General features: G+C 57.0%; 1 protein-coding gene across 6 annotated transcripts in view; it reads right to left on the reverse strand.

Moving 5' to 3' along the window:
- Evc2 (EvC ciliary complex subunit 2) overlaps positions 1-12,959 on the reverse strand; it is a 97,820-nt gene that overhangs the window by 27,051 nt on the left and 57,810 nt on the right. For 5 of the 6 annotated variants that reach the window (XM_058572416.1, XM_058572415.1, XM_046423478.2 and 2 more), the window contains exons 11-14: positions 10,352-10,591; positions 7,435-7,610; positions 5,145-5,304; positions 3,352-3,806 (exon numbers count right to left, since the gene is read on the reverse strand). In XM_058572416.1, coding sequence (XP_058428399.1) covers positions 3,352-3,806; positions 5,145-5,304; positions 7,435-7,610; positions 10,352-10,591 — 1,031 coding nt within the window. The remainder of the gene's footprint in view (positions 1-3,351; positions 3,807-5,144; positions 5,305-7,434; positions 7,611-10,351; positions 10,592-12,959) is intronic. The other variant, XM_058572418.1, reaches the window with a different exon arrangement.

A 12,959-nucleotide genomic window follows, 5' to 3' on the forward strand; every position in this document is an offset into this window, starting at 1 on the left:
AGGAAACGCATTGCTCCTCAGGGCGTTCAATCCGCAAGCCTTTCCTGGGTGCCTAATGTATGCACTGCTGGGCACAGGGTCATGTGGAGCTGAGACCTAGAGCTCAAGGAGGTAGCCCAAGAGGAGGAATCGGTCTTCTGGCATTCACGCCCGTGACCACAACTGGCCCCGCTGGAGAAACAGACAAGAAATGAAGCCCTGTCCACCAACCCCAGGCAACAGCACTGTAAGCAGGGGCAAGTGGCACCCAGGACAGGTCGGGGTCAGGGAAAGGGTCCTAAAGGATGGCAACTGGCAACTGTCATTTATCACAAACCTACTCCACGCCACAGACCATGCCAGGCAGTTTACTGCTATGCACTGAATTGTGTCCCTTGGATGTGAATCTAAAGTCAGCACCTGTGAATGGGCCATTTGGAAACAGGGTCTTTGCAAATGAAGACCCACTGGAATGGAGTGGACCCGAACTCTGATATAACTGATGTCCTGGTGGGACAGGTGAGGAGACAATCATGCGGGGCAGGAGCCATGTGACAACAGAGGTGGAGGTAGGAGTGACGTGTCTACAGACCAATGCAGAAGCTCAGAGAAGGTTGAGGAACGGCCTCCCCAGAGCCTCAGTGGAGCACGGCCTCCTGCACCCCGAGTTCACTGTGGCCACAGAACCGGGAGACAATCACGTGCCTCTGGTTTGAAGCCACCTGGCTGTGGTGCCCCCTTAAGGAGCCCTGGGAATCAGAGACCCTGACCTACATCATTGCTGATCCTCGACTTACACAAGAGGAGACTGAGGTACATCCCCAGCTTCCTTCTGGCCAGGCCCACAGCCACTCCCAAGGGAGAGTGGCCACCCGCTCACTTTCCCAGCTTCGTGGGTCCCAGGGTGGACGTCTGGATGGAAGTCCCTCCTCAACTCGGGAGGGAGCAACCAGGAAGGGGCCTGACCTCTCGCTCCTGCTTCCGACAGGGTGTGTCTGTTTATTCATCCAACCAATCTCTGCAGAGCGACCTGAGTTTCTCCTGTCATTCTGGCACTGTCAACAGGCTGCATGGGAGTGGCTTTCTGGGAACATTTGCAGAATACTTCCCAGGGAGGCCAGGGCAAGCCTCACACACCCGAATCTCTACATCCTGGCTCACCAGGGAAGTTCTCCTGTGGAAGTGCAGGAGGAGTTCAGGATGTCAGGGGCCCTCAGAGGAAGACAGAAGGCCTGAGGGTCACATCACAGGCCGCAGGCGAGGGCCCCGGGGCAGGGCACCCTGTCATGGGGTCCTCACTCCAAGGGCCCCCCCCATTTCTAGAGCACTTCTAGTGATGCAGCCCGTCCCTGGCCCTCGCCCCATGCACAGCCTCTCCCACTGTCTGCCGGTTACTGTCCAGAACAAAAGCACCCCACGGGCACCTAGGTCCTATCTCACACCTTCCAGCAGAATGGCCCCTGTGGCCTGGTCCTGGTCCTCTGCTACCAGGACCAGAGAATATAGAAAGACAGGAGGCAGGTCTTTGCCCTGGCAGTTAAAATCAGATTAGAAACCTAGGAAAGGAGTATCAAGACACACTTTCCCTGGCAAAAAACAGGCATCCTTCTTAATCCCAACTCTGGCTGAAGAGGCTCACAGCAACCCCGTCTTGTGTGCAGATGGGAGGCTCATAAACCGTGTCTCCAAACAATGGTGCCAAGCCATCCTTACACAACGCCATGGAAACTAAGGCCGCAGCCCCTGGGACCTTAAATAAGCCACACGTATGAGCAGCTCACGCCGCGGTCACTGTGGGTTAACCCTCTTTAATCCTCGGAGAAACCTTGAAGAGTCCCGATAGCCAAGCCACATTTTTCTTTCCCCGCTGGTGGCTAACTCAGTGGCGGTTTTAGTAATGGTCCCTGCAAAATGGACCCAAACGAAATTGAAGAAAATGACCACCAAGTAATGGGAACATCAAGTCTAATTCAAGGGCTGCACAGAGTCCAAAGCCAGCTGGACGAGCAGCGGCCTGGGCGGCATCAGTGCTGCCAAGGGCCACTCACATGTGCAAAGGGCCCATAAGGGTCTGATTTGTGTGGCTTGGAGAAGACGGCGTCTAGGCTCCCGTGTCAGGAAAGTAATAACTAATGAAGATCAGGGAATCAATGAAGCCAGGAGCACAAGAGAGAGGTGGGAAGAGCGGAGTCACTCACTGAAAACCAGATGACATCACTCGGCATGAACACCTGGGGACCGACTCCCCACAGCAAGGTCGGTGCTAGGGAGGAGGACTGGGAGGGAAGGGGCATTAAGTCCTTCAGGTCAGCAAGATCCTGCAGATGCTCGGCCACCTGACACCTGTCCAAGGGTCCCCACATAGAGCCAGGCTCTTATATAAACATTCGCTTCACGTGTTAACCCACCTGATAGCATCAAGTGCTATAAATTATTTAATACTGTCATCCCTGTTTTATAGGCAAGAAAGACGAGACCCAGAGAAGTTAAGTAACTTGTCCACACCCACACAGCTGGTGGTGGGTGCTGGAATTTAAAGCCTGGTCTTTTGTTCTACATCACCTGCATCTCTTTCCACACTGGTCATATTTGGGGCTCCGAGGGTTTCCAATGTACACCAAAATCTTTGTGGGTCTAATATGCCACGGATGCCTCCCTCCTGGGCTGAGCTAAATCTCAGTCTGCACAAAGAACCAGCAGATGACTGGGGCAAGCAGAAGACTCCCCAACCAGAGCCGGCTCCAGCTGGTCCTGACACTGGGTCTCTCCGTGTGGCTGGAAGACATCGTGCATGGTTCACGCACTGGTTTCCAGTTCCTCGGCAGGAGTGCTGGTCAGCTGTGACCAGCAGTGTGTCCCACTCTGGAGTGGGAGTCCTCGTGGTTCTGGTATCAATAAGAACCAGTGGCCCAATGAGCCAGCCAATGAAGGAGCAGGGGAAATATGGTGCGGCCAGGTGTGAGAACTGCACCCAGGGTCCAATGCCAGTGCTGCCTGAACACTTGGGGGAGACCACAGGGCGGCCATGACCTCACCTAGCCTTCTCCCCACTCTGCAAGCTCCCCTCACCAAACCACACTTCTTATGGAAGGGACGGGGGCAGTCTACTTCTCCCTGAGCAGTGGGCCGGGCCCTGCCAGTCCACTGAACCACCCACACTCCCAAGGCACCCAGGGCCCCCGGTCCCCAGAACCCTCCTCCGCTGGCCCCGCCGTCCACCCCGCGAGCTGTGAGTCTGGGTGGCAGAGCACACTCATCTGCTGGGTCGGTGCCCTGTGCTGGGCCACCCTGGGCACCGCAGCCTGGGCTCCCGCCTCAGCAGCTGGGTGGAGGGCAGCGGTGGGGGCAGAGGGGGCCTGCAGGGCCACTCACAGGAAGATCAGGCGCTCCCAGCACCTCAGCTCCGCCTGCTCCTCCACCCAGGCCTCCGGGGCGTCCTCCTGCAGCCTCTGCCTCACGCTCCGGACACCCTCCTGGCCCCGCTCCCTCTCCTCGGCCTCCAGCTGCGCGGCGCGGGCGGCCGACTCCTGGCCGTGCTCCTCCAGGATCTGCTGCAGGAAGAGCCAGGGCACGCTGCGCTTGAGCAGCTCCTGCGTCATCCCCGAGCTCTGCAGGCGCCGCAGCGCCTCGGTGGCCTTCTCCGACAGTGCCAGGGTCAGGGCCCGCAGGTCGTCCAGGGCGGCCTGGTCCAGGCCCTCCTGCAGCTCCTCCAGGGCGGCGCTGTGCTCGGCCGCCATGCTCCTCCACTGGCCCAGGTACTGGCCGGCGTCTTCAGCAGCCCGGAGGGCTTCTCCGGTGGACAGCTGCTGTCTCCGCTGCTCCTTGTGCTGGCAGGAAGGTGACAAAGGAAGATCAAATGGGGGCAGGGTGGTAGGCACAGCCCTCTGGGAAAATACTTCGGAAATTTGAGGCAGAGGACACGGAAGGTTTAGCGACTCCCCACTCCTCCCCGACAATCTCATATTTGGGAAATTATCCTGCAGAAGATCAAAGGAACGATGTTGGAAACTTCATGTTTGATGTTCACTGAACAAGACTTATTGAGTAGGTAAAGTCAAGAGGCCAGCCGTCTGGGTTTCAATCCTGGCTCCTCCATTACAAGCTGAGTGACCTGAATGAGGATCAGTGCCTCCACATCCTGCTCTGTAAAACGGGGATGTAATGGGACCTACACACCGTGTGGCTGTGGCGATTATGAGTGGCCTGATACGGCACAGCCTCAGGAAAGCCCCTGGTGCAGATCTCAGAGCAATGACCACACCCCAGGCCAGGCCAGAACTGCACATGGTGATGTTATAAGGAAAAAGCCAACCCGAGAGCCACGTGGGAGGGCTCCAGGAGGAGTCAGAAGGGCCCTGGGGAGAAGGACGCCAAGCGGACACGAAGGGGGAGGCTTCGTCGTGCTCAGGTTAAGAAGTGGGAAGAAGAGGCCAGGGAGAAAGAACCGAGGGCATGCGGGCCTCGTGGCGGGAAGCCTGACAGGAGTGAGATGCCCACGGGTGTCCTTATCAGGTGTCTACAGCTGCTCTCGTTCTACTTGACCAGAACATGAGGCGGCCTGCCTTCTGCTCACGGTTCCTGGTGACCAGAGAGGGTCCACTCCTTCCTTCTCCTAAGGAAGGCCCCTGTGTGTCAGGCAGTGTCCTCAGCACAGGGAACACGACAGCAGAGTCTGCTCTGTGACGCTCCATCCTAACCCTGGGTCACTCAGCCCGCAGAGGACCGGGAGGCTCTCTCCTGGGGTCTGCAGTCCTTCTTCTAGTCACTAGCCCTGGCTGGACCAGGCCTTCAGAGCTGGGGCTCGGGCCTGTTGTGGTCCTTTAACCTGCGGCTCAGAGAACAGGCGGCACCCCGATGGCGTACACTGCAGTGATGGAGGCTGGTCCCAGGCTTCGAGCGGGGCCCAGCACTCGGTAATAAAAGGCCTCATCGTCCTCGTCACTCACACCAGCCGCCACTTCCCTCCCCACGCAGACATGGCTAGTCAACCACGGCTCTCTGATGTGCCACCGTAAAGCGGCACCCCAAAAAGTCACCACCAATCAACTGCAGATGGCACAGGCACTGTGCCCAGGCGCCCTGCCCGACCGAGGGTGGACGGCAGCCGTGACCTGGTGGTGTTGGCAGGGGTTGCCCAAAGAGGAACAGCGCAGCACCTGACGTACCTTCTGAAGCAACTCTCGCCTTCTCTTGGTCACCAACTTTTGGTGGAGCTTTTTCTTTTCCTGCTTTAAGTCGTTTTCCAACTTCTGTTTTATAGAAAAGACTTCCGTCTGAGCCCGCTCCAGGAGCACTTCCATCTGGTCTTCGTCCAGGTACCCCGCCCTGGGGAGAGAGACCAAAGCCCGTGAACCCTGAGGTGGCCGGGGCTGAATGTGCGGCTCCTCGTTGGTTTGGTTCAGATCAGAGAAGCCTTTACCCTCCAGAAGGAGCATCGGTGGCTGAGACGAGACTGAAACACCAGCTGACCAGCCCACCGAGGTCAGGGTCAGGTGGACGGGCGGGAAAGCTCAAGGCAGGACAGACTCAGCTGTGAGGGCAGGAATGGCGGGAGTTCCGGGGCAAGCAGCCATCTCAGGGCCAGCGGGGCGGGGAGTTTCCCAAGAGGAGACGGTGGACCAGGAATCCCATGTGTCAGCAAGGACAGTCAGTCCAGGAGACGAAGGCCAACGAGAGTGGCCAGATCACACAGGCTCGCGGGTGCACGGGCTGCGGTCTTTCCAGAGGACGTCAGCCGTGAACAGGTGGACTCAGCCAAGGTCACAGAAATTGAACTGCCACTGTGGCGGGCTAAGCCCTGGGACCCGAATTCAAGAGCTGAGCCGTCCTGAGGGCTTCCCAGGAACAGGCGCCACCACTGAGGACCAGGGGGGCAGTTTGGGCCCTTCCCCTCCGTCCCTCAGTCGCCCCCTCACCACATGACACCTTCTGCCGCGACGTGAGGTGGCCCTCACCACACGCCATGAGCCAGATAAAGCTTCCAGCCCACTGTCTACCTGGCCGTGGCCCTCTGTCCAGCAGCAGAGGGCCCTCCGTCGTGTGGTGACATCATCCAGGATGCTGACTCATGAAGAAGAGAAGGCCAGGAGGGAGGAACACTTCAGCCTCACACTGTAGAGCACACACCCCACCCTGCTCCAGCCCCTGGCTGGAGCTGACACCTGCAGCTCCGGGGTTCTCCAGCCTCCACCTTGGATTGATTATGCCCCCAACTCTCCTGGGTGTCCAGCTTGCAGAGGGCAGGTGGTGGGACCTCCCTGCTCCATGAGCATGTGAGCCAATTCCTACACCCAGTCTCCCATGGTCTCCAGTGCTTCTGTTACTGTGAGTAACAATCTGTTACTGACTGTGACAATCTGCTCCCAACACCACCTCTACTCCAGTCTGTCTGCACCCCAGGGCTGGTCCCCAGCCAGCACAGGACAGACCCTCAATGGACGCATCCTGAGGCAGTGACCTGGTAAAGGCACGGGCACTACACATTTCAGAAATCTCGACAACAGTCCTTCAAAATAGAATTTAAAAACCAGAGGCAAGACCTGGATCCCCAGCAGCTGCTCACCAAGGACACCCAGCTGTCGGGCCTTCAACTCAAGGCAAGAAGGCTCCCTTCACTGGAGCGCAGATTAACCAGGCATGTGGAGCCCACTGCAGGGATCATCCATCAGCATCTTGAGGTGGGGGTGTTCACATAATCTGCACCTCACAGAATCCTCTTTCACCAGAACAGAAAGCTGTGAAGTCCTGGTAAAATGACCCAAGTCACAGAACCCATTGCTAAGCCACAAACTGTGGTAAGAAAGCCAACCTCACAGTCACGTTCCTGTTCACTTTAGAGCTTCTCATACCCCAAAGAGAGCACATCTCATTGTTCACGAGTAAGCTGCCTGAAAGAAAAGCCGAGCAGGATGCCAGAAAGGGGTGCTCCCACGTGGAGACCGCTGCCCACCACCGTTCACCTGACCACGTGGAGCCCAGGTGCTGCTGAGAGAAACTAGTCAAACCAAGAGAAGCATCTCTGTGCCTTTACACTCCACGCCAAAGACAAATGCTAATGCCAGGGAGCACCAGGGCCCGGGTGGGCTGTTCCCCAACCACCCCATGGTCAACCTGACCTCCTTCATCTTTTTCTCCAGAAAATGGAGCTGGAGATTTGCTCCACGATATCCAGGATGGGGGGACACGTAGCTCCACCATGACTGGCAGCAGGTTGGTACCTGAGGAAGCAGAAGGATGGGCACGCGGGGGTTCATCACACGACTCATCTGCCACGTGTGCTTTAAAAACCAGTATGACGCATGGGGTTTTTACAACTGAGGGCTGTTTTTAAGAACAAGTAGAGTGACCTTTGCATATTATGAGCAAATGGAAAGAAGGGAGCCACTGGATGGGGCAGGTTGCTTGGGGCTGGGCTAGCCTGGGGGCGGGGCAGGGCGAGGCTGGGGCGGGGCTCACCTCTCATGTTTCTGGATGAGCTGGGTCAGCTGCGCAGCTGCGGTGCTCAGAAGGCCTTGCACTCGGGTCTCCATGCACTGCAGGTTCTGAACCAGGTACTCCCTGTGGCCAAACCTTTTACTTAGATGATACCTCTTAGTAGCCTGGAAGAAATCCATCAGCTCTTCCACATTCTCCTGTTTAAAAAAGAAAAAAAAAATTTTTTTTTGAAGTATGTCTCATTAAACGTTAGGAAAAATTATTGTCAAAATAATTTGTGTCAGAAGAAAGCACAGGAAAAGAAGCAGTGATTGACACCTTTATCTTCCTCGCTTGGGACAAAGTCATATGCCAACCAGAGAGCTATGAGACGTGCACTAGACCTGGCCGCCAAGGGCAGTCAGCGCGGCGGCCCGCGCACCAAGCAGGATGCACATTCATGGCTTGGGCTAAGCATCCTTCCGCCACCACCAGGACCCTGCAAAAGCTCTGGTGAGTCAGCCGCCAGCCCACCCCCAGGGCACCCCACCGATGCAGGCAACACCCTCAGGCAGGCACGGGGCACATGGTGGCAACACAACCCTTCATCCCAGCATGAACAAATCCACACGCAGGAGGGACAATGCCTGGTCCACACTGGGCTCTCCTCAGCCTGGTGCTGGACCAAGAGCTTGCCTGCCTCATCCCTTAATCTAGGCGAAGAGGACATCATCACATTTCCAGTGAGGAAATTGAGTCCACGGCACACGGCCATGGGCACTGAGCAGGATGTGCAGGCCACCCTCTTTGTCCATCCCGCTGTGCTGTCCTAGTGGGGCCACCCCAAGTCCAGCTCCACCAGCAACACTGGAAGGAGACCCACCTAGCTGCACCAGCTGGTCACAGGCCAGCGCCTGTCCCATGGTCTTGTCCTCTTTTCCCCACCTACAGGAATACCATGCACAGCAGGGATTACCAGAGGGTCCCACTGCATTCCAGGGGAGACCTGCGATGCGTGGACCTTCTCCTTTCCACGTAAGAGCCGTGACATCTCTGGGCACTAGCACTGTCCACACAGGGAACAGCTGGGTGTCACAGAGGTGGCTTAATACCGCCATTTCCCGGGGGTGCCTGGCACCAGAATCAGCAGGAAGACCACCACTGGGACGTTCCCATTCCTCCTCCTTGGAGCTGGACCTGAGCTTGTAGGGGACCCAGCTGGCCTCCAGACTCCCTGAGGGCTCCAGGCAGAGAGCTCTGTGCCAGTTACCTCCTTAACCATGACATATCCTGGTGACACGTGCTCTTCTTAGTGAGGGCTCTGGCACAGAGGGTCAGCACTGCCCGTCATGGGAGTAAGATGACAAGAAAACCCTTCCTATACGTAAGGTGGTGAGTCTGAGTCCTGCAAGTGGATCCAACAGAGTTCCTTCTGAATCTCACCAAAGGTTTATGAGCCCTTAGATCAAATGCAGAGGCAGTGTCTTCCCTTTCCATTCCGGGGTCTCCTCAGGGTGGCCCTCCCTTCCCCACATGCTCTGGATGGTGACCTGCTGTCTTCCTGGGTGCCCAGGGTCAGCTCAGCCCTACTCACTGTGCCTGTACCAGGACCACACAACGCCCAGGCATGGGCGTGCCGGTCTGTCCCTGTGGGTGGTCAGGGGAACGCCAAGTCCTGTGGCCCCATCGCTGGGACCTGCTCACAGGCACAGGTGTGGCTTCCATGTCCACACCTTGTCCAGTGGCTCTATTTTTCACCACTGCTTTGGCAACAGCCATAACAGAGGCCAACGGCACACCTCCATGTCCCCTCCCTATGCCCCGGGCCTGCTGAGGTGTCCCACGGCATGTTCCAGTGTGGGCAGAACCTGCACTTCTGCAGCAAGTAGAGAATTTCAAGGGGGGAAATCCAGCCAGCAAGCCGACATTCTGGGACGATCTTCACTTGGGAAGCTAAAACTGAAATAGCAGAATGACTGCTCCATCAGAACCACAGCTTTGCATTCTTCAAACGAACACCGTCATGGACCAAGGCACTGTGACACCATCAGCCCCTGCAGACTTGAGCAGGCCCAACAGTGCCCCAATCTCCGGCACCATTCAGAGCTGCTGCTGTATACACACAGACTGGCTCATAAACTGGAAGAGGCGGCCTCTCTAAGGCCATGTTTCTCAAATATTCTAGTCCTAGTCAATCCACAAGATTTCGCAAATTAAGATAGGAGTTTGCTCTTAACCACCATCACCACCACCTGGAGCAAGTCGCCAACACCCGGGAAAACCTGGGAGCAGAGCGATGAAGGCCGTCCTTGCGCCCCAGTGACTGCGCCCTGCGCATGCGTGTGCCTGCGGAGAGCCTCATGAGGCCTCATGGGACCGTCCACGGCAAGGCCGGCAGGCTGGGGAAACGACTGGCCCGCCATCTAAGAATCGGGTCTGGATTAATAATATCCACACGCATGCTTACACACCAGAAGACACGCACACCCAAGCACAGCCAGACACTGACCCGAAAGCCCGGACTGGCACAGGGACATGAGCGACGCCGACACACCATGTGCACGTCCACTCTGTCACAGCGCTGCACGTCACACCAGCCAGGCAAAGCACTGCCTTCAAGGATCAGCTCGTGACCTCCTCCTCCGCCCTGTGAGAGTGGGCCTCTGTTATTCCCACCTCACAGGAGAGGACACTGGGCCGGGGGCAGCCGGCTCAAGCTCACTCAGCTGATGGGGGTGGCACTGGAATCCAGTCTAGGTCAACCCGGTCCACGGCCTGCGCCCCAAGCCACCATCCCCCTGCACACGGGACAATCGCCCCCGAAGCAGGGGCTGAGAAGAGGATGGGGTCACAGGACAGAGCACGAACCAGAGGTGGGGCTTAACTCCAGGAGAGGAGCGGTTTACGGAGGAGTTGGAAAATGACGCCTCGGTCACAGGGAGCCGAGCGGAAGCCTTACCTGCAGTTTAGAATAATCTTGAAGCAGCATTTTAGCGGCCTCTGGCTTCAGGTCCCCTTTCAAAATAGCACTTTTTATCTGGGCAAAAAAGATACTGTGCAACTCGTTTCTCTGGAAAATGGCCAGCTGCCTGTGGGCCTGCGCGAAGTCCTCCTCCTGGTGCAAAGCCAGGGCGCTCCTCACGTGCTCCTGCTCCAGGCCGTGGAGGGTCCGCAGCAGGCCCCGGCACTCGGCAGCAGACTGCAGAGAGAAGGGGCAGCAGTGAGCCTGGCGCTCCAAGCACAACTGGCCCACGTGGACACATGGTCACGCACGTGGACACATACACACACACATGCACATTTAATACACAAGGTGCACTCAGCAGTGCTGTGTGTGCATGCCATGAGTGTGCACACGGTGCTCAGAAGTACACACACATACATGTTCACAACCACAGATACAATCTGCCCACGCGCCTTGTGTGTGACAGTCACACAGTACACACACCCAGAGGTGCACACAGGCACAAACCAGAACACACATGGAACTCACGTGTGTGCACGGGCAGGCACACACGCCCTGACCCAAGCTGCCATGATGGGGCTGGGAGATGCCCTTCCAACCTGTCCCCACCCTGTTATCTGAACAATTTTCCAGAACAGTCTCAAAGCAAAAAATTCACAGGGTGGAAATCTGCACATCAAACTGCTTGAACAGAGCCTGTGAACACGGAGACCTGGGAGTCTCAAGGGCCGCACAGCTCGGCTCACGAGATCATCGCCTCATCTTTCATTCTCAGCTTAATTGAAGAGAGAAATGCCAGCGACCAGGCCTCAGCTGGAATCCTTCGGGTAAAGGAGGCAGAGGAGGTACCAAGAAGTGGCTGCTGGCCCACCTGCATGTTGGGAGTCCCATGTGAGGAAAGGTGGAAACGCACCTCTGCTGAGCCCTAACGCAGCTGTTCCCCAGCATCTCAACAAGACTTGAGCCCGAGGAGGGAGCTGCCCTAACTCCACATGCGTGGTCAGGATCCTAACAGGACCCCAGGACCCCCCCTTCTGTAAATGTCATATAAACTCCCATCCCTTGAATGAGAGTATAAATTTGAACATGATGGGATGGTCACTCTTGTGATGAGGTTACATGACATGGCAAAGATGAAGGTGTCCTGACAATACAATTAGGTCCCTAGACAGTTGACTTTGGGTTAATCAGGGGAAACCATCCTGGGTGGGCCTGACTTCATCAGGTGAGGTCCATGAAAGAGGGACTGGCCCCCCCGAAGAGAGAGACCCTCTCCCACTAGCCTGGAAGAAGCCAACAGCTGTGCTATGAACTCTCCATGGCAAAAGGAAGCTTCCAGAAGCAAGGAAGTGAATCTGCCAACAGCATGAATGAGCACAGACCAGGACCCTGAGTTCCACAAGAGACTGGAGCCCAGCAGAGGGGTCAGCGGAGCCACACCAGGCTCCTGGGCACAGAGACCCCGAGGTCCCAGGGAGCGCTGCTGAGGTTGCTCAGGGCGTGTTCTGTTGCAGCCATGGAAAACAAACAGCCTGCACCCCACAGAGGTCCAGGAGCGCAGAGAAGCTCAGGGCCCCTCCCACAGCCCTCCCTGCTCAGGAGGACGCTGGGCTCCAGGCTCGACTTCTCAGCCACACGTGGGGGAGCGAAGGCAGGGACAGGTGCACGTGCGTGAGGCAGGTGTGGGGCCTGGTCACGGGGAGGAGCTGTGCCCTGGCCAGCAGAGGCTGGGAAGGCAGGAGGGGCTGTGCAGCAGAGGCCAGGGCTGGGCTCCTCCAGGTGGAGTGAGGCTTGGAAGCTCCCGGGGCCTCAGGTTCTCTGTCCCAGGAACACAGCCCCCTGGTGGCAGATCGGTCACTTCTGTGTCCACTCACTCACCAGGCCTCGTACCTGGCTCGGTCTCTCCAGCCCCTTTCACTGATCTTCAGCTGGTTCAGGATCCAGGAGGAAGGGAAGCATTTACCCAGGGCCCCTCAAAGAAGCCCAGCAGTCAGCGCGCGGCAGCCCTGGGGCCGGTGAGACCAGAGCAAAGCCTCGAGGAGACCAGAGAGCAGCCCACCTCCTGCTGCCCCCGCATCCGGCATCCATCCCGACAGGAGCGCTTTGCTTCAGCCACCAAATCACAGCTCCACCTTTCTAAAAAGCAGGCTTTATAGAAAGGACTGGACTCATCCGAGTCCTTCTATTGCAGAGCAATGGCATTTACAGGTGACTGGATCTAAATCAAAGGATGCAATTCACCAACAGCGGAGAGAGGGTCAGGGCCCGACTCTGGGCATTCTGCTAGGGCGAGTAGCTGGGGCAGGTTCAGGAGGTGGGGGCTGCGGACGCCAGTCTCCGACTTCTCAGCCACACGGTTGGGGGACAGAACTGAATTTTACAAGCCCCAAACTTCAATTTACTTTAATTAACAAGAATGAAGTATGGAGTAAAACCCACTTGGTTTCTCGCAGCTGGGGCAAGAAGCAGACAGACAGACACACAGACACACACAAACACACACACATCTTAGAACACAAATTTCCGTCCTGTTTAGCATTATATTTCTGCACCCTCATGCCATAGTGAACACTCCTTGACAAAAACATGGACAGAACCCCAC

The sequence above is a fragment of the Marmota monax genome, unplaced genomic scaffold, assembly GCF_021218885.2.
Source record: "Marmota monax isolate L192 unplaced genomic scaffold, Marmota_monax_Labrador192_F-V1.1 WCK01_AAM20220418_F8-fsc00009, whole genome shotgun sequence".
NCBI classification, from domain to species: Eukaryota; Metazoa; Chordata; class Mammalia; order Rodentia; family Sciuridae; genus Marmota; species Marmota monax.